General features: G+C 42.1%; 1 protein-coding gene across 1 annotated transcript in view; it reads left to right on the top strand.

Moving 5' to 3' along the window:
- LOC104164161 (FYVE, RhoGEF and PH domain-containing protein 5-like) overlaps positions 1-22,002 on the top strand; it is a gene marked incomplete at its 3' end in the record, with an annotated part of 57,629 nt that extends 35,627 nt beyond the window's left edge. Inside the window, exons 4-7 of the mRNA XM_009703408.1 lie at positions 7,464-7,522; positions 7,633-7,663; positions 19,755-19,906; positions 21,846-22,002. Coding sequence (XP_009701710.1) covers positions 7,464-7,522; positions 7,633-7,663; positions 19,755-19,906; positions 21,846-22,002 — 399 coding nt within the window. The remainder of the gene's footprint in view (positions 1-7,463; positions 7,523-7,632; positions 7,664-19,754; positions 19,907-21,845) is intronic.
- Between the last annotated feature and the right edge of the window lie 215 nt (positions 22,003-22,217).

The following is a 22,217-nucleotide window of genomic DNA, read 5'->3' as shown; positions in this document are numbered from 1 at the left end:
TGCAGGGAATGCTGTAAGTTTTCTTAACCTTTGCGATTCTACTTGGTTATATTATAAAATGCGATGCCCTTCACTTACACTAGTGATGGAGATTCGCTCTTTTTTTTTCCTCCTGCTAAGCTAATTTAGAAGAGCTCCTCGGCCATCTCTCATTCATGTGTCTTTTATATATGTTCATTTAATCAAATCCCTCCCAATTTATCAGAAAGTGACACATGGCTTTTCTGTACTAGGCTCTCAAGGTTATATGATGGCATCTGAGCTGCCTACCAAAAAAAAAAATTGCAATTAGAGGTTCCAGCTAGGAACAAAAAACTTGTATCAAATAAAATAAGGACTTTCTCTTTATCTCCTATCTCTGAACCTTCACTCACTAGACAAATGCTCGAAGTCCAGGATGCAGAACCCCAGATTTTTCATCTCATCACTGAGCTGGATTCAGACCTGAACTTCGTGACTGTTTTTTACTGCTAAAAACTGATAAATCCATCTTGGACCCAGCTAGCTAATGAGCATTAAAGGAATTAAAGGGGAAATGAGCTAAATAGTTCAGATTTGACTAGACACCAGCTTCAAACTGAGTTCCCTTTGGCACAACTTGGGTTTTGTAGCAGTCTCAGAATTTCCAGTTTTAAAAAGAAGATCAGAAATAGGGACAATATAATCTTCAAAGTCTACTTTTGAGAAGCTCAGCTTCATGGTTTGAAATGGACTAGAATCAACACATGCTGGTAGGTTTCACCTATTGCTGGTTATGATCTGAGTTGAATTTTTGAATTGCCGGTACTTTGAGGAAGATGCTGCGTATGCTGGATCATCAGCTACCCCTCCATAGGTTGTGCCTCTCACTTTAGTGTCAGAATCTTGAAGCAAGAGTCTTCAGTCGATTCCTTTCCTGTAGGTATTTTTTAGGACTGGATCTTGTGGCCAATTGATCCCTTCTGTCACTAACCTTCTACAACCTCCAATTGTTATGAAACTGAAGGGAGCCCAAAGACAATTCTTTTATCACACCTAGCTCTCCATCTGGCTGAAGATAAGGACCCAGCAAGGAGGAGTGATTTTTATGCTGGATCCAGAGAAGAGAAAAAAACATCTGATGCAGATTAGAGATCAAATTTGCAGGCAAGGCAGAAAGCTAGGTGCTAGCCTTTAGGTTCATTGTGGGGATTCGCTGAGATGATAGTATTAGGAATGCATCTGCCTTCCTATCACTACATTAACAGCTCTACTTGGGGAATTAGGTTAGGCTTGGGGAAGGGCAAACACCTGTGGGACAAACCACAGCAGGGAGATGCAACAGAGGCCCCATGGTGGTGTGAAAATTTTCTGAAGAAATACATGGAGATGAAGCACAGGTTTTGGGTTCTGTGGGGATGGGTAAGGGGCAGAGACCCCTCCGCCAATTTAAGAATTCATTTTTCCAGCATCTTGCAGGGAGCCATGCAGACAGTCCTGTAACAACACTATAAAACATGTTACCTTGGACTAGGCTTCAAGAGCTATTTCCATCACACTGCTTGATCCAGATTGTCACACACATGCTAAAGGTATGCTGATCAAACAAACTAACAGGCTTAAAAATAACCCCAATAGTCAATGGAAGGCATTTACAGTGTGATCAATTGAACAATTTGCACCACAGTAATAAGAGGCTGAGTCTTCCTTTATGGGGTGCCTTTGGAAGGAGGAAGCAGTGGGTCGGTAAACAGGGTGCTAGGAATATTGTAGCAACATCACCTATTTTGAGAACTCTCTTATAGTTAGGAATGACATATAGCAAACCCTACATTAAGCCACTAGGCAAAGGAACAATTAAAATGCTCTCTTAAACCAGTCTGTAAACACAGGAGGGAGTTTGATCTGAAGAACTGAAGGGAATCTCAGAAGAATAATAAGAAAAGAATGTGATTAATCTGGGTGAATTCCTGTAAGAATTACAGTCTATAAAGCACTCAGGAAATAAATTAATACAAATTCTAGGACAAGTAATAAAGCCATAGCTGGAACATAATGACATTTCTTTCATCCAGAACACAGATCTGTCTGCCAGTTAACTGTATAGGAAATCTACAAGTAAACCAATCTGTATGCAAATACTGTCAAGTTTAGCCTAAAACTAGCAATGTGTTTCAAGGAACTGTATACAGCCAGCATAGGAGAGATGCAATCTTACCCTGGTGGCAAAATGTGGCAGTCTGTTGTGAGGTGAATGGCATGTAACCAGAGCAAAATGATGTAAAAGAAAGGGAATTCAGACTAGATGTGGCTGGATTTTATGCCAATGAAAACCCAGAGCATTCTGGCTAGTCATTCAGGCCTTTAGGTTTAATACATCTAATCCTAGCCAGACTGGAGGGGTGCTCATTACCATTATATGGTGGTGTGCTGAGCGGAGGTACATGAACGGGAATTTCATACAGAAAGGATCCTTTATGCTGTACTTGTCAGAAGGCAGCACTGGAGGTAAGATGCTCCATCCTTCTCCTGGGTATCAAAATAAAAGGCAGCGGTTGAAAAGGGAGGCAGCAACCCAGTATGGCAGATGGAGGGGACCTGTGCCCCACACAAACAGGGAACACTAAGCTTAACCACAAAGGTCTCACAACAAGCTGCGCAGTTACTGTGTCATGGCAGCAGTACATAAAACTGCCTTTGCTGCTCCTTATCCATTTCCACCGAGTGGGCTTGGTTTCCAGACTCCATTAATCATTCTGTTTTGCAAACCTTTAACCTTTACATATTAAAACACACACACATGCATGCGTGCGTGCACACAAACACACGCACACAACTGAAACGTGCTGGAGTTGGGAATGTGTGACAGATTTGTTTGCCTTGAGGAAGCACCTAATTCAGATGCCTTTCAAGGGACAACAGCTCTTGATTTATATAATTACACAGATTCCCCAGGAGAGCGACAATCTAGCACTTCAAGGAAGGGGCCTGGGAGACAGGAGATGTGGACTGCTTTTCCTTCTCTCTCACTGATTCACAGAGGCAGCCTGAAAAAGTCACTTGTTCTTGTAATGCCTCAGTTTACTGTTGGCACCACTGTGACATCACTGTGAACTGCTACATAGTTCATAGTAATTACAAAAGAGGCATTATGAAGTTAGTCATCTCAGGGGGTGAAGCTTATAAACTGCTGTCAGCCTCTGATTATAACAGTAGTGCTCTTGTGCTGGGCACCATCTAGCTACACTGCACCCACCCTGAGCAGCCTGTGAAATAAGACACACACATAGGAAAGTGCACAAAGAGATGCAGTTTGTCCATGTCAGCGTGGCAAACCACTGGCAGACAAAAGAATGGAGCTGCTGCTTCTATGATTTGACTAGTTACCCTGCTTTTGAAATGCAAAGGGTTACTCCCTCACTACTCCAGATGAGTGGCTTGCACAGTACTAATGCTTCAGTTTTAGTGAACTGTTCTGTGATCTACTTCTGCTGCTCTTAGGCCTATTCCAGCCCCATGGAGGTAGATTGACCCCTAGTCCCACAATTCAGGAGACCAATCTGATTCTGATCAAGGTCGTGCAAACAGCTGGGTCTGCACAACTGAGAGCTGGCGCTGGGCTCAGAGGAGAGTGGCTAGCACTGTCACCAAAGTACCATCTAATCAAAGCATGGCCTGTTGGGGCCCATGTCAGATGCCCTGGCATTGCTCAGAACAAAGCCAGAGCATATAAATGACTCAGTGCAGAGATGTCATCCCTACCTTAATGGGATCACTACCACACAGAGAAGGGAATTCTGCAACAGTGAAGTGCCACATTAGCAGACTCAGCATGGGCCATTAGCCACCTTTCTCCACTGTTCACTACATGCCCCTTCTCAGCCTAAATGTTTAATCTATCAGAAGGCACAAAAGGGACACGCAACCTAAAGTTTCTCAGTTTGAACTACCTAAGAGTAGTACATAACTTCAGTTGTGCTTGCATGTATGCTCTGTAAAGAGCTGCAGGCTTTTAGGTCTTTATTGTTCTAAACAAAAGCTTTCTGGTGGTGGTGTGCCTCATTATACATTGGGAAACACCAGCTGTTGGAGAAGAAGAAACTCTGAGCAAATCACAAATCATCTCTAGGTCTTACTTTTCCATCAGTAAACTCCTCCATTTGGAGGAGTGCTGTAGGGCTTAGTTTGTTATCCAATGGAGAGATGGTTGCACAGTATCACCTTTGCTTCACAAGTTATGGTGATCAGCTGAGCTGCAGCAACTACACAAGCTCCTAACCTGGTTAAAGTGCTTTTGTGTTTGACCTTCCTGGCATCAGCATGTTTTTCAGAGTGGAAAGAATGGGGAGATATTTCAGTTATATACTGTAATTTTATATAGTATATTGCAAGAACTTTATTAAGCATTTGGTTTTGGGGAGGATGGGGCAATGAAGCTATGAGACAAGAAAACTCAGTGAAGCAGAAAACCAAGGGTCCTCACATGGCTGCATGGCCTCCATCTGCTAAACAGAGGCATGCAGTGAGGTCTGGAGTGCAGTTTCTTAGGTGGGAACTAGGAGGGAACCACACCACAAGGCTGGGCACAAAACTGGCGGCAGGGAGGAAAGATTACTAAAAAGGTGGCAGTTTGGCAGTGTTATAATAATCACTTGAACTTTGTTTCAGAAACTTGATGCTTGAGGGATCTGCACCCCCTCTGTCCCCTATTCCCAGAAGTCTGTCTCCGGACACTGTCGTCAATCTGAGAGTTCATTTCCTGGTTAAACAAACAGTAATTAAATAACACAAGACAGGCAACGCCTAGAGACACTGTCTCAAACTCGCCCTAGACAGGCCATGTGACACTGGGGTCCCTGTGTTTTGTCTCTTGGCTAAGACATATTAATCATAAGAGGAATTACAGAGTGTGACAATGTGTGTATGCAAAGGCAAAGTGGGCCTGGCCTGCTGGGGAAATGCACTCTCCTTCTTGGCACTGCAGAGCCAGGCTTGTCCACAGAGGACGTGTTGGGCAGCCAGCACTGGGCCAGATAACTCAGAAACACACCTCCTTTCATTTGCTCTGCTATGCCTGTGTAGAGAAAATGAGAGAGAATAGAAAACTCAGTGCCTCTAGTGTGTTCCTATAGCAGTTGGGACAACCAGGAGAGTCACATCATGACCTTCAAGAGGTGTTCACAAAGTGGAACCAGGGGGAAAGGGGTAATCAAATATTTGCTCCCAGCAGGAAAGTAAAACTAAGGAAAAAATGTAAGATCTTTCTAGTGCACTCTATTAACTGTAGTGTAGTTCTCCAAAACTAAGTGGGTCAAAGCATGCTCTTTGGCACCCATCAGCTAAAAGGAACAAAGCACTAGGGGACATACCCTCAGACTCCTGGTGCTAAAGCAGAGATGGATTAGACATCTGAGACTGATGAATAATTCACTATATTTCCTTTGGCTCTTGCAATCTTCGGTTGCCTCCCAGTAAAAGTACACAGAAATAAACTAAAGATGAAAAATACATCACTGTGACACTGTTCATTTTCTATACATGAAGCCTCATTCATTTAACCCATCATCATCAGGGTTCAAGGACTTTTTCGCTCACATTCACTATTGATCAGATCGCAATTCTCCTTGGAGTCTGTCACCCCCAGGGTGAAAACTCACGGAGTAGCAAGGGATCTTTAGTCTCTACTTAGAAACAGAAGCCTTTCCTTTGCTTATGTGCGCAGTCAATACTGATATCTATTTGCAACATGCTTTGACTGGCCTTTGGTTCCTCTGAAACAGGCAGCGGTGAATTCACTTGTTGATACTTGAATTCCTTGCTTTTGTAATGAATATCTAAAGTTATTAAAACCAGAGGAATCTTAAAAATGTAACTTCTGTTCCGTCACATATTCCTCTCTTAATTTACAGATGTTGGGCAGTGAAATTGCTTAGATTATGTTTCAGTTGACCTTGCTACTGGGTTTTTTACACTCCAAGTATCCACATGACTGAATTTCAGCTTCCAGCACTTCAGGGAATGTTTCATTCTTTCCTACACTGTTTGCAGCTCACTGCAGGCAGAATGAACCAGAAACTTTGAGAGGGAAAGAAAATCCTGAAATCCAGAAGTTGATCCCTCTATAGATACAAAAGGTGGCAGATGGTTAACCGTGATGATGGAATGGGACATTGAGCAACTCAGATACTTCTCTTGCGTGCCAGAACACCTGCATCCCAAGGGAATGCTAATGAGGAGGAGGGACAGAGAGTAAAAAGTCTATAATGCATTTAGCTTGAACTGGCTTAGACATTTTTTACTGCTCAGATCTGCTATGTAAATTCCAATTGTGTATCTGATCTATCAAGTGTGATTTGGGAAGTCAGCATTTGTGGGAACCTGAATTTGGATTTGGGGTCCTATCAATACTTTTAATGAGGCGTCCCAATTCAGCTTTGTGTTCCCTGACCCCTAGCAGCCACCTCATGCAGAATTTGTGGAGGAAATACAGCACAAACTTCCCACCTGACTGTTATACCAAGGGATTGCATCGTATCTGTAAGTCCCAGTCTCTCCTGAGTAGGCTTTCAGAAGCAGGATCTGTAAGCAATGGGTTTCCAGCATACCTGGTCTGGCAAACAATGTCATGAAGCCTGGCTGCTGAACTCATCTCCCCTGAGTCCACTTTAGGTCACCGAGGGCAGATTTTCTTTACTACTACTAGACTACTGTTTTAGTTCCCTACTTCACCACTGCTAAATAAGCCAAAGTTTTCCCATTAGATTCCTTTCAGTAAATCTTTCCATGCTTGGTTATTTCTTACCATAAGGATGAGTCATGAAATAGGAGCAAAATACCCTAATTAGTCACTTCCACCTCAGAGCCATATACTTCACTGCTTTCACAGTTTTCTGTGTCTTCTGAGATGCCTACCAGTTAAGTAGATGCCACTGAGATTTCAAACAATATTGTCTGCTAGAGTAGTGAACTGTTTGCTTTCTGGAGATATTTATGGCCATTTAGCTTAGACATTTTGTTTATCATGCAATAAAGCCCTTTTTGCCCCATTTGCTTCCACAGGTCTCACAGCAGTCAGAACCGTTTGGAAAATTACCATTTGGATCAAGAACTCCCTTTTCCATGTAATTAAGAGTATCAAACATATGGTATGAGTCTCAACAGCCATGAAGCTAGCCTATTCAAAGCTAAGCACTTTCTGCTTCTCTGACAAATTTTGGACCTGTAAAAATCAACAGAAAAATTTCTCTCCTTCAATAAGAACAAGTTATTCAAACTTGACATCTGCCTTAGCAGCTATTATATTGTACTATATTACTAGTATTTGAATTGTGGAAACGCCCTGTCATGGAAAGGACTCCAGGATGCCAGACACTGAAAAACAAAGAATAAAAGCCTGGTCACTATTTTTACTGAAGGAATATGTCAGTTCAAAGTGCTCTCTAACACTGCTTTACTTCTTGGAATGAGACATGTCTTAATTGTCTCTATTTTTTTGCTGTTGACAGAAAGAAGGCCAGTCCAGAGCTTACCTCATTGCCCAGGAGCTGATGTCTTCAGAAAAAGTGTGAGTTCATTGTTACAACCTATCTATTATTCTCCTAAAAGTGAAGCCATGCATTCCACCCTTCAGTACTGGTTTGACAGCAATTAATAAAAGTTTATCTCTTTCCCCAGATATGTGGAGATGCTCCAGCTGTTACATATGGTAAGTAAATAATTTTAATCACTGAAACCTAATTGCCCTTTTACTTAGCTGCAATTTAGAAGACATAAAACCATTGAAGGGACTGAGGTGAATTTGAGGAGGAATGACTTACTGTGAACCATTGCAAAGGAATATGTCTGCCACTAATCTGCTCTTGGTACAGATCCTCAAATCTAGCATTTGTCATTCATGGGGAAAAGTGTTGACCATCAGTGCTTGCTGGAGCTCTGAGACTGGTGTAAGATGCAGAATAAGCCTCATACAGAGAAGGAAATGGTGATAAACAGGGGTGAACCTGCTTTCTTCTGAGAGAAACAGATAGGAACCGAGCTATGAAGCGTGGGCATTTGGTTTGAATGGATTCACTCTGCTTCCTTTTAAGCATTTTTCTGATAATGCAATATCAGTAATATCCAGCATGGCCTGGATATCCACACCGTGACACCGGTGGTTACCATGGGCAAAATACAGAATCTGGTCTCAGAAACTCATGGGGGAACACACACAAAGAATCACTTGTAGTGCCTGATAGAGAGCTCTTGCATGGTATAACCCCACTGGTGGCTTTGTCCCAGAAGACTTTGTGTCTCTTTAGCAGAGCTGCCACTGCTTCCCTGGAGACTGCTGCACAGACTAGGTAGCCTCACTCTCAGCATCTTTCTTGGCTGTTAGTTGCAAGGCAGTAGGTAATTAATAGCCACCACACAAAGAATGCCTACTGCTGCTTGGAAAGAAATTCCCCGAGAAGGCAAAAAGTAGCCCCAGGTTGTCCTTGGAGGACACCCCAACCACCCACAGTGGATAGGAACTCTGATGGAGAAAAAGGTAATGAGGTCAGCATTGTATTGCTGCTTCCTCATTGTGCCTCTCAAGGAAGCAGCCAAAGCTGAAGAGCCTTCTCAGGCTTGGGCAGCACAGGCAGGAGAGCAGCCTTAAATGTGACAAACACTTTGCAGACGATTGCATTCCAACAAATCAGAAACCGCCAAGCTGGTCAGCTGGGAACTAAACACTTCAAGGGACTTAGCTGCTTAGCTGGAGTCTACCGGTATTTTGATAAATTAGTGATAACCAGCCTAGCCATTTGTCTTATCTATCCTGGCTTTCCTCTGATTTCTGCACAGCCAAACACATTATTTGACACTAGTGAGACATAGTTGTAGTTATCCATTGTCCCCTGGGGAAGCCAGGGTGGTTTTTTCACCTGTGGACTATGGGGCTTCTGATCATTAAGAACACCCACAGAATTCCTCACGGAAATTAAGATTTCCAAAAATGTCATCAAGAAAAAAAAGAGATAAGAGCCTCTGCCAGCTTCCTAATCAAAATAGAAGAGAAATACACACACAGGAGATTACCATGCACAGAGAGAATTAGCCACTCTGCATCTTCATTAGATGCATCCAATCAAAACATTCTTACTGTATTTAATTTTCCATTTCCAAGTACATTTGTACTTTGGTAGATTATGGACAGCATGTAAATGCAGGGCTGAACTACGGTGTGTACACAGTGCACTGTATTTAGTGGAGGTGTCTAGGAGAGGCCTCTCCTTTGCATTATATCCTAGCATTTTCCATATATCTCTAGAAGATAAAAGTGGCTCACAAACATGGCCTGAAAAAAATCTTCAATATATAGATCAAAATCTTGCAATGCACTTCAGTGCCTTTAGCCACAGCATGAATGGCTGCACACCCTCATGGCTGCTATAACATCATGTTAGTGTCAGGCTGCCTTGCCTATGCTGTTGCTGGGCCAGGAAACGCATGATTCAGGACTTTCCCAGTCCCTTCAGGACTGACTTTGTCCTTTTCTCCTTCCTCTGGAATATCTGTGTGTGGTGAATTTGGCTCTGAGGCTATGTGCATAAATGAGTAATTTATGCATTTTCACAATAATCCTATTTTCTGCCTGTAGAAATCATTTGGAAGGAACAAGAAATGTCATTTTTGCTCTCTTTTCCAAGTTGACAACTTTAACATGGGACAGGGATTCTGGTGTATATCTTTGCAAAAATTTTTTAGTTTAGAAACACTTATGAACACAAGTGCATCCTTCTCCCTTCCAGCTGGAAGGACTACAAACTGTTGGTAATCCCTAATAAAAAGAATCTTCATAAAAATTACAGCTCATAGGTTAGTTAGGGAAAAACTCTGTTGGGTTGCTAATTTTATCTGCTGCAGTGCTCCAGAGTTGGCTCAAAGATACAAGAGAATAAAACCAAGAGAGTTTTCCTGTCTTGACTCAAAAGTGTAACTACTCCCTGCTTTCCTGTTGGGGAACTCAGACACTTTCTACACAGAAATGTTTATTACAGAAAATAAGTAACATTATATGGAGCTTGGCTTACAAGTCCTGGAATAAAGTTTTTAAGGCATGAGGGAAATTGGCTCTGTTTTAATCATACTTAATCATTAGGTTTGGATCAGCTGGTTAATTTATCAGCGAAAAGATACTGGTAATAGCACTCCTATGACTGGGCAAGTTCTTCTGTTTCTGTCAGTCATCAGTTTTAACTGGAAGCACTTGTTTGGTTGTTATATATGTTTCAGTCCTGTAACGGAATATTCCACTGAATCCTATTTTGCCGGGATTTTGTTTCCCTGCCTGCACATCCCACTGGAGTAGAGGGATCTTATAAGTGTTTTGCATATGTTCATTATTTCCTTAATTATGAAAGTTAGAACACCAAAAGAGGAGTTAGAATTTCAAATTAAAATAAGAGATGGGCCTAAAGTAAACCCTTAAATGAATGTATTGGTTTGTGAAGTTAAGCCACTTACAGGTTGTGAAATGTCAGAATCACTGTAACCATGTGCTCTTCACTTTCCCTGTCCCAGTTCCCATTGTCTCAAGTTACAAAGTTCAGAAAGTTCTGCATCAATTTTAGGATAAGATTTTGAGTGCACAATTTTGATTAATGATTTTCTTCTGCATTGGAAAAGTATCCTTGCCCCATCACCAAATGCATACACTCCTTTAGGAGCTACTGGACGTTTTTTTCAGCAGAGTCAACAAGCAAGTTTCTCAAATGAGATTTAATTGTTTCTATGAGTTGGCTTTCTAAGTAGTGAGGGTGTACATATGAATGGCATCTGGGTTAGAGACTGAGGGAGAAGAGAGGAACAGCCAGTCTGTTTTCACACTTGACTGCTAGTTCAGGCATTCCTTAGTTTAGAAGAGATCCACGATCTTTATGGGAACAGGATCAGAGGTCTCATTTCTGTGTTTTATTGGGTGCCTAAAGCCCTAGCATACCCCAACTCTACTGCTATAGGCTGCTGTCTGCACAATAGCCACACACTGCAGTGGCATTCAGAGTAAACTGCAGGTTTCTCTGTTACAGTCATGTTCAATCTAGAAAGCCACAGTCCCAGCACTGTTACCTTCCCCACCCCAACTACTGTTAGATCTTTATATTCACCTGTTACCCAGTGTATTATTCCAGAAATCTAGAGAAACCTTTACCAATTTTAGTATATGTAAGTCCCTCAGACTACAGGGGTATTATTGCCTAACTGAGGCTTTTCAATACTGTCATAGTGCAAAAAGTTACAATGAACTAATTACTCCTTTTTGCCTATTTGAATAGAGTTAGCAATAGTCACACCAGCAAAAAATTGTGCTTCGCTGTGCACTCGCTGTTGACAAAGGTCCCACTGGCAGATGCCAGAAGCAACCACCAGTGACCACAGAGTCACCAAACTGCCCTCAAGGTACAACACCCCATTCACAGCCAGTGAGGACCCAAGGCTTTCTCAACAGCATATCTCAGCTCAGGCAAACATTTCTCTCCGTTTCCCATCACCAACTTTCTCAAGAAAACAGTTTCTAAATGCTCATCTTCAAGTCTCAAGTCTCATCTTCTTATATAAACCCACACGTTGGTAAGAAAGGCAAGGAACTAAACCACACCCCAGAAAGGAAAAAAAGGCTTTTCTTAAGCCCACAGCAGGAGCAGTTTCCCATCTCATTTCCAGTCTTGGCTGGAGCTGCTGTTCATTCAGCATAACAGAATCTGTTTGGCCTTTCCGCGGAGACTTTAATAAATTGATTGATTGCCAAAATGATGACATTTCCATACACCCACTCTACTATTGAACTGAAAGAGCGGAAACGTTGTGTTAGCTCACAAACTTGGTATCAGTTGGTGTGGTAGTAGTGATAATAATCTAAAGGGTTAGCTGTAATTTGCCCTACTCAGAGGTAATGCAGTTCTCTGGAGCAGGGAGTTAAGAACTCATTCTAGACTGAGCAGATGGGACTGGCAGGGCGTTGCTGTCCAAGTCTCTGATCTCTTGGTGCTCACAATTTAGTTTTCCAAACTTGATGAGTCTTTGTATTTCTTTCAGGATCATTTAATCCTCAAACTTTTTCATTCTTTTTCCTATTTTTCTTCCCCAGTAATGCAGGCTGCACTTGTCATCTTTTTCTTACTGCTGGCTCCTGAATGAAAATGCTGCAGGTTGCTTTCTCAGCCACATCTTTCACACATCACCTTTGAGGACCAGGCATCTGGTTTATTTGCTTTCCTTCAGCCAGTCTGTTTCAAATGACTTTACTAGATGCACACAAATCAAACTTACTGTGACTCAGATTGCCTCAGGATCCCAGCCTGTATGGGATCAAGCATTTGCTTGATAGTATACCATGTTCACGTTTATTTTGTCTTTGACGTTTGTACATAAAATTACCTTTTTTGTGCATAAAGCCTTTGAAGTCATTATAACTTCTCTCTAAGGCATTTGTTGAATTAAGATACCTAAAAGGACAGCTCTGCACTGAAAAAACACCAGCCTCAACACCTCCCTGTTTGAAGAAAGTTGATCCTGTTTCCTGGTTTGCATTTTCCTCATAAAAATGGGCCACAGTTCTTAGAAACACCAAGACCCAGATTTATGCTTCCTCAGCATTTGAAGATATGGATATGAATATGATATGAATAGATAAAACATGTGATGGTTGTCCAGCCTTTGGAGCAGTTTGGGATCGAACCCTGCACTGCGCATCCCAAGGCTTCTAACTGCAAAATAAATCTTAGAAAGTAAAAAAGAACAAAATCATCTGAGTGCTCAAGTCACTAACTCAAAGGTATCTAAATGCAAATTTTTATGAAGTTAGGTTCACTGATTAAATTCTACTTTCAGAATTCTTGTGGGCAGCGCATTCTCAAGAACAAAAAATAAGCATCTAATTTAGGAGCCACTATTACATGTTAGACAAAACAGAACTCCATCTTTCTAATTATTTACACTTCCAGTGAATGATTGGCTGAGGCTTTTTTACTACTGTGAATTGCTTGGATGATGTTCAAAGTTCTGCTGGACCAATCAAGTCATTACTTTCCTAATTAAATGCTTTAGCGAATGGAGTATGCTGGCTAAATGAAGAGCTAGCTGGCTGTTAGACCCTCTGAAGCTCTTACAAAAGCCTAAAGATGCACTATTACAAAAGAATAGCCTGCCCTCACTAACAGTAGGCTGGGTTTTTTTCTCATTTATTTATTCATTGTTGTCTTCATTGGCAGTGGGAAAATAGCTACGTATCAACCAGGGAGCTTCTGCAGTGGGAATGCTGAGCAAAAATAGCTTTCAGATAATCTGTTATCTCTTAAAGGAGAGGGAAGTCACACTAGCACATTTGGCATCAGGACAATTCTCTGGTAACAAGCCCCACTGACATAGTATTCGCAATGCACACTCTGCAGCTTGCCAGTTCTGAAACTCATTTGCAGTGTTTTGGATGAATGTGCGCATTTGACTGCATGCAAATGTGTGTTGAGGTCAGGGTTCCTGACCTAAATTGTACCCTGCAATGGCAGGATAAGAGACTAATTGTGTCTGCTGTGATAGTATTTTCTGCTGTTCATCTGGCATTGTTTCTGCTGAGCTCAGTAATGAGCAATATGGAAAGATCACTGCTAAGTGCAGATCAAGGGTCACTCACTCTGCTACAGGAGATGTGCTCCTTTTTAATTCAGGGGTGCCAATTTCACTCTGATCATTAGGAGAGAGGCTGCTGGCCGTAATGAAGATGCCTCCAAGAACCACCCGTAAGTCAGGCTTGGCTCACAGCATACTGTACAGCATTTCGTGCCTGCATTCAGATTTAATATGGAGACTTTTCTCCCCCTTTGAACTCTTCGCCCTCCCCTCAGGTGCAATGCCTAGATGTCCAAAAGAGCCCTGGATCCTGCAATATGCAGTATCTGTTGAATCCACCTTCATTTTAGAAGTGAAAGTGGTTGTAAAAGCCTGCACCATTTTATGCAATCAGTGTAGACTTCAGTTGTATGAAGTTTGGACTGCAGTAAGATTTCCTGTTGTCCTCCCTGGCCCACTCACAAAGGGTCAAATATGCTTACTTCCCAGTATTATCAGTTCATTAAAATATCAACTCGACTTGGGAAGCAATTACAATTCTAGAAATACATGCAAAATGATTTTTGGATGCATGTATGTTTCATTATTTATTGAAAAGTATAGGAGTCCGGATGCCAGGTGGGAGTTGTGGTGTGAGGAAGGTGTATATGCTGTGTGCAGACATGATTTCTGCAACTGAAGTGCCAGTATCCCCCCCTGGGGACTGAGGCAGAAAAATGGCCACAGTTTTCCACTAATGCATCTGCTCTGTACACTCCCTTTTTATTTATTTTTTTTTCCTTAGCTTCGTTCCCTAATGGAAACTCACACATCTCTCCAACCAGAATTCTCTTTGAAAACTGTAGGAATATCCTAGGTGAATTTAATCACCCATCAGTCCTTTCCTGTTCTTTAACACAGAGTAGAGGTATAAGCAGGGAAGCTGATTCAGCCATGATAGCACTAGAAGTCAGACCTGTGGTTGGTATAAATTGGTAAATTGGGTTACCCGTCTGTAGCCCTGAGCCAGGTATCGAAATCTTTTTTTTCCAAAACTCTCCTGGAATCACTGTTTCCTCTTAGCATTGTCAGGCACTGCTAGCATCTCTAAAGTATCTCATATCCCAGCACCCTACAGTGAGCTTCATCACCTCACAGAGGGTATCAAATTCTACTCCAAGAGCCAAGCATGTGACAGTTAGGCAGTGCTCCACATAAACCATAAGATCTTGTTGAAACTAACCCCAGATTCCTCCTTGTCTCATGCCCTTATAACAGGCTGCAGGTTACAGTCCCCATTTCCAGCAGAGAACAGAAGTTCTTCAGAGGCATTCTTGGGGGGAAAAAATGTAACTTCTGTGTGATAATGATGTACACAAACAAAAGGAGGAAAAAAAAACAAACCAACCTTTGTGGCTATGGGTTTTCATCCTCTTTGTTCCACTTAATTATTTGTAGGGTTTAATTCAGGGATCTTAGGGATTTGGCCATTGGATGGCTGTAAAGTGCTTATTTATGGGTGCCCAAAAGGTAACGGAAAGTTTTATGTTCAACAATATATTTTTATAGCACAGTTGCTAACCTTCTGTGTCACCTAGCCAGCTTGGGTTACGCTTCCACATGCACACACAAACACTGGTGCAGGTCTAGGCATAAGACAGGAATGAGATCTGTATGCTCATATACCCCAGGATGAGCTCTGTGGCCATCATGCCAGAGCCTTGAACTAAACAACTTCAGTTCATGCTTCTGTTCTAAGAAAGTTTTGACCCAGCAGGGAATTGTATGGACTCAGTGTTTGGTACGTTCTGTGTTTAGACATGGGGCTTGGGTGACAGACTTGGAGACCTTAAGGTGCCATGATTGATTAGAGTTAGTGAGAGTGCAAAAGCACTTTGCATTTGATTAATGGCTTCCCAGGCACTCAGCATTTTCCATAGTGATATAATTTTTTTTCTTAGTGGATGTTTATAGTGACTACTGTTATGCTGCATGTTTTTTATTAATCATTAGGAAGCTGGCTATCCAGGCAACTGGAATTAAATAATTCATCTGAGAATTCATTATAATCAAAGGGGCAGGCAATTAATGACTAATTAAATCCACTGAGATGCTGTGGGAAAGGAGTGTTAATCTTGTTGCTCAGCTATGGTGGAAAGTGGACAGATACAGAGCTGTTCAATGTTCATTTGGAAAAGATGACATTTCTGTAACATAATAGGTTACATAAGCACATCAGCAGTGAACTTACTACACCTATTCACTTCCCTAGACACAATAAGCTGAAAGAACCCTTTGGATTCTTTCCTTTTCCGTAGTCTGGATTAATTACGATGACTGAGGACTTTGAAAGGCTGCAGATTCCTTTCAGTGAGGAAAAGCATCCAGAAGACAGATTGACTGGCTTAGTTGGTTGGAAAGCCTCTGGAGTGTACACTGGCTGAAATACGTAGTTAGATAGGCTCACTCACACACCAGAAAAAAAGGGAGATGGAATAGCACAACATTGGCACTATTTATGTTACTGGGGCAGGACACGTTGCGGAATTCAGACCCAAATAATTAGGAAATGCAATAATACTAGTTCAGAAACTTTTATGATCTTGTTTTATCCAGGACAGAGTTAGTCAAAAAGAAAATTGTCATAATGATCTTTTTCTTACCTAGTTGTAGTGTCTTTTCAGAAAACAAATGCTTCATCTGTCATAGTTGCTAAAAAACATAGTGTATGTGTGACTTTCCTTTTGTCTAGTATCTGTTAGATATTCCAGTCATTCCAGTTCATAGTGAGCCAGTGTGTACATTGCGGTTAATAGTGTTACAACAGAAAAGTCAGGAATGAATCTGAGGAGACTAAAATCTGCTCTTGCCCGGAGTCAGTTCCTACTGGTGAGGAGAGAGGAATTTTGAAGTTCTTTGCACAGAGGCTCTCCTGCTCGTTATAGAACCTTTCGGCAGGAACATGGTCATACCAAACAGATCCCCAGCATGCCAAAATCAATATAGCTACCTTGATTTAATCAAACTAAAGTGGACTATCTAATGTAAAATATGGATCCCCAGTGAAACATACTCTGTTGAGTTGCTCATACCTGGACATTAGCAAGTTTCATGGAAATCAGTTCTTTCAGACTCCTCCTTAATTACTCCATGTACTTCTAAAACTTAACTAGACAGAAGCCAGTCATAAAAAATGCTGTGGTAAATCCCAGTACGGCCCAGGGAAGTTCATAAGATTGTCCCTAAAGGTTCAGGGAAGAGAATACAACTTTTTGGCAATAGGTTTCATGATCACTAGATCCTGACAAAGGAAGATACTCATCCCATCCTAGTTCAGGGCTGGATAGAAACAGCTTGGCATCTTTCAATTGCTGTGCGACCGTAGAGGTTTCTTTTTCATCAAGCCCCTGCTTCCTTTCACAGCACATTTGGCCACATCACATACAGTGGGGTAGGAGGCCAGGAAATAGCCTCTGCATGGAAAAATCTAGCTGCCATTTCTATTAACTCATCCAGCAGAATCACCTTCTCAGCGATTGTTAAAGCAGCTGCATTTATTTTTTCTGGTGAATTGGCTTCTATGGGCAGGCAGAGAATGTTTTTAATGTATCTTTGAAAAAACTTTGGGTTTAATAATAACTCACTTTTTGCAGAGTAGCATGTGAAAAAATACATTCACAACATGGATCTGGCCAAACTGGTCAGACACTAAAACTTTCCTTCACACTAGATCTTGGGCTAAAGCAGAGCTCAGTGAGAACCTGCTGGAAGAACAACTGCTGGTATGATTACCTTAGTCTGACCGGACGCAACCAGGGCTTTAAAACCAGCTCTGCTGTGACTAGATGCTTGGGCTTTGCATGTGGTTGTGAGCTACCTGACCCTTCATGAGATCACCAAAAGCCCCTTTTGGGACTTGTTTGTTTTTTTTTTTTCTCAGGATGCAGTGTTTCCATAACATGTGGTAGATTCTGTCTTAAATCAAAGTTGGTTGATTTCCTAGTAATGCTATATTCTAGTAAGTCTTGTGGTCTGGTCAGTAGTCCAGACCACACTAGATCGTATCATATCAATATGGTCCCTCTTGGCTTCAGAGTCAGTGAATCTAAGTATATTCAGCTTCAAAGCCTCCATTCAAGTATTTTTAATGCTGAATTTAAAAACAATATCTGATTTGAGGTACTTGCTGGAAAAAAAACAGCATATGTAGGCAGGCTAGCAATAAAGAGAGAATGCTGCAATCCCCTAGCCTTAGCTTCACACAAAAAAAAAAAAAAAAGAAAGGAAGGTCAGATAAGGACAGATAGTGACTTTGTAAGGAAGGAAGCTTTGCAATCTTCTAGTCTGCAGTTGCTGCACCAAAACAAGTCATCAGGAGCTTTCAAACCTCACAGTTAATGTGGCCTTTCTACTGAGCTGTTGTTTTGATTATTCACTCTGGTTTTCACTCTCACCCCTTTTTTCCTCATCATGTGCAATAAAAACTCCATGTACTTCCTGGCTTATTGGGATGCAGAAGAAGATTGGAAATGCCACTCACAGAATTAGTTTCTAAGCAATTGTATGTGAATGCCCAGTTTCTGCTCTCATCACAGACTGGGATGCATTTTGGTTTCTAATTGTTCACTTATTTTCATAGAAAAACTGAGATTCAGATACTTTGCCCATGAAGACCTGACTAGCAGAAACAGGCAATTCAACAGTAAGAGCCCAGCTTGACCCTGAGGAACACACAGAATCATCTCCTTACAGGGAATATAGAGGAGTATTAAAGCTGTGACAGTTCTGCAGGACCGTCCTCAGGCAAACACTGCATACCATACTAATGCTTTTCAATTACTTCTACTTTGTAGCAATACTGAAGAAGCAGGTGCTGAAATCACACCCTTTTAATTTTATTGAATGAAGGCTGCTGCTTTTGAATACCAGATCCTGCTATGAAGATAACCCATGTGGTTACAGTGCCCTAGCTCCTGGCAAAGGCAGCCAGAATCCCGGGTTAGGAACCTGCCTCATGCCACTCAGCAGCAAAGTGTTAGTTATACCTCTGCACAGCATCAGCTTTCCTGCCTTGTTGTGTTGTGCATTGCCTTGCACCCCATTGCCACAGTTTGTATTCAGACCTCCACAAAGCCCAGGCAGCTTTAAATGCCTGAGCTTCTCTAGCCACTGCCTGTGAAGAGGGGATGTGTCTGGCAGCAGCAGGCATGGGAAACAGCAATGGCTGGTAGGAACCTGGAAAGGGCCAGGTCACCACAGGCGCCAAAGTCTCTTGAGTGTATCCAGGTGCCAGTAAAGGCTCCTTCCTCTGAAGAAGAGAAGGTGGATTCTGTAGGAATCAGGCTTTGACCTGAAAACATTTCAGCATCCAGAACTCTGGATAAAGGAGACTTCAAGCAATGTTTTACACACAAATATTTGCTGGGTGCTGTTGGGATGATTTTCTAATGTCCAGGGATCTAATACAAATTATCAGTGAGGTTTCAGACAGAGGTCCTTATTCCTCACTTCCAAGTCAAAGCTCGGGAAACATTTTGGTATCCACTCTTAAACAGGTGCCCTATTATTTACCAGATCCAGCTACATTTTAATATAGAGGAAATTACTCCTGTGCCCACGTAGTTTATAAACCACTTCAGGATCAAAACAATTTCTAAGATGAGGAAAAAAGGTCTCAGGTTTCATAGGGAAAATTACTTGTTCCCTAGCTTAAATTCATAGCCTCTTCCTCTCTTTAAGTTCAGATTTGGAGACAAGTGTTGCAAATTTTAGCACAAGACATGTAGATGTTGATATTTTTCATGTCAAGCTGTTGGACACAATGAAGTGATGGGAGAATCTCATCCTTAATTTTAAAAATTGCACTTCTGGTTAAGAAACACTATAAAAATGAGACCAACTACACCTAGAAAAGCAGGAAAAAAAGGCAAGGTAAATAAAAAGATACCAAACTCATTGTATGCATAAGGGTCTGATGGCTTGGGGAGGTGAAATATTCAATTTCGGGTTGATAGCGTTGTGGAATTCAGCTGAAAATGTGTATGAACTAATGGATGGAAGAAAACATATGCTATGGTCTCCTTGCTATACTGCACACACTTGATCTCTATTGATGGCATATCTTACCATTCCTAGAAAGCATAGTTTAGAAGTCAAGAAATTGTAACCATAATTTCAGAAAAGAGATTTTAAGTCTGTTTGCCTGATTTCTGTATTGCTGTTCACAGGATTTCTATGAAGGTATCTTGAAAGTTCTTGGAGAAGAAGATGAAAAGGAACAGGAAGAAATTACACTCAAGCAGGGCTTAAGTGAACTCCCTGAAATTTATGAATTACACCAAGACATCCTGAGAGAACTGGAAGAAAGAGTCCTTAAATGGTAAGTATGGAATGGCATGGCTTGATGGCCTTAATATACCCTCTGCAGCAGGTGGGTGAACTCATCAGTGTTCCCTTGACCCCACTAGCAGGGAGGATGGGATTCCAGCAGAGGTGAAAGAACCTGAACTACTTTGGCAGATTTTGCATACAGGCAGGTGGGAAGTAAATGTAGAGGCTGTCAGGCTAAGAAACCAAATACTGAAACATCTGCACAGTGCACAGCCCATGACTTCGAGATGGCGCTGTCAGTCAGTGTGAGGATAGCCTGCTCCATAGCATTATTCTCTGATGCCAGCTCATAGTCATCACCAAGCAGCTTCACACTCATGGCCTGAAGGTCACAGATTCATGCCATGGGAGGCAGGAACATCAGACATCAGAACTGATCCTAAGGAAGATCATCTGATTGCAGAAATCTACATAGCAACTGTGTAGATCTCAGATACGGGACACCCCCTTGATCCCAGCACCAAGGCAGGGCTCTGCACAGGCTAGGCTTCCAAGCCAAACAGACACTGTCAGCCTGCTGAGGGACTCCACCTAAGCCAAACATCCTTACAGGGTGAGGTCTTTCCATGAGATAAGACGACCCTGCCTAGGACAAACAAAGCTCCAAAATTCATTCAGTTAAGGAGACCTCTCACTTAAACCAGGCTGCTAGGTGCTAGTCTATCAAACTGCTGCAATAAGAATGTCTAAGAGAAATTACTTCTGCAGACCCAAGCTGACTAAACCTACAGCAGCCAGCACAGCCTCTGGCCTAGACTGAACTACTCTGGCTCTCACAGCTTATGATGGACTGTTCAGCCCCACACCTCCACCCTGCTAGACTCCAGGAGGCAGTGGTCACTGACTATACCAGCACTGCCACTGAGCAGTTAATGAAGTCAACTATATGAGGAGAACTTTTCAGTAACAATCCTAAATGCAGCGCACAGCTCTCCTTGTCAGCCCTGCACACAACAAGGAAAGGAAAGGCTAAAGGGAGCTGTATATTGGTTCATGTTCACCAAGGGACTGTTACAAATGGCAGAAAGACTCCAAAAATTTCATCAGTGATTTATGATTTGTATACTCATAACAGAAACAGAAGTGGTGTTTCCAGCTGGGATCTAAAATGACTTGTTGTGTCCTAAAGAAGTCACAGACCTAATCTAGCACCATGCTGCCTGTTCCCTAAGACAAAAGGGACGCAACTGGAAATGCCCTAGGATTCTGTCCAGAACTACTCTGTGGCACTGAGGAAAAAAGAGGGCTGTATTGCAAATGCTGCCAACACAATAGAATGACACATTGTACAGGGCTGCGCTCATACAGGTTCGCAGATCACCACCACCCTCGAATCTTCCAGTAAGTCCTTCCCTGTGCCTGTGCTCCCCTAGACACTCTGTTGCTCTGACACACCCAGGAACTCATGTTCCTCTCTTAACTATGATTACTCTTTTGCGATCTCAGATTTTGTCCTGTTCTCTCCTTGTACGTGCTTCGTAAATATTTCAATACTGTGCAACTGGGTGCTGAGACAGATGACGGTGGGGCAGTGCTGAGAAGGGGGCAACGAAGGAGACCTGAAGATACGATATTACAACTGAAGATGTTATATTATCCCCCACAACCTGCGCTCAAAGCACTGCAGCAGTTGGAAGATCTGTTCAGGGAAGCGGAAGCTGTGCCATTCTTCCCACTACGGACACACAGTGCTGCCATGGCAAAGGCACAGCCGAAGGATCAGCCCCTCATGGTGCCTGTCCTACAGCAGCCCATTTTGTTGTCCAGTATGTCAGTGAAGCACTCCCTCTTTCCTGCCATTTAACCTAGGCTTTGGCTGCACAATGTCCTTAGCCACTGTGGGTCTAATACAATGAGAAAGAAATATGGCTCCTCTTCTTTAATATTTATTTATTTATTTGCTGCTTCTTTTCTTTCTGTGGCCTTAGGGAGGAACACCAGAAAGTTGCTGATGTTTTTCTCTCCAGAAAATCAAGGCTGAATCACCACACAGCATACATTATGCAGTTTGATATGAATTTGGCTTTGCTAGATGAAACTTGCCTTAAATATTCCCAACTGGCTACCATAATTCAGGAGTTTGAGGTAAGGCTCCGATGTTTTTTTACCTGCACTAATGCATGGCTGTGCCACAGGGCTTACTCAAAAATATTTTTTCTGCAACTCCACCGGTGTTCACACAGGGTAGAAAGGGAGAACAGCTCTCTTCACACATCCTGGTGCTAAAACTGAAGTGAGGTGTTCATAAGTGCATGATGTGCTTCTGTTTCTGTGGCTGTGTCTGTTATCCACACACCTCT

This window comes from Cariama cristata, unplaced genomic scaffold (assembly GCF_000690535.1).
Source record: "Cariama cristata isolate BGI_N322 unplaced genomic scaffold, ASM69053v1 scaffold11587, whole genome shotgun sequence".
NCBI lineage: Eukaryota > Metazoa > Chordata > Aves > Cariamiformes > Cariamidae > Cariama > Cariama cristata.
This window is presented reverse-complemented; position numbering and strand designations above follow the sequence as displayed.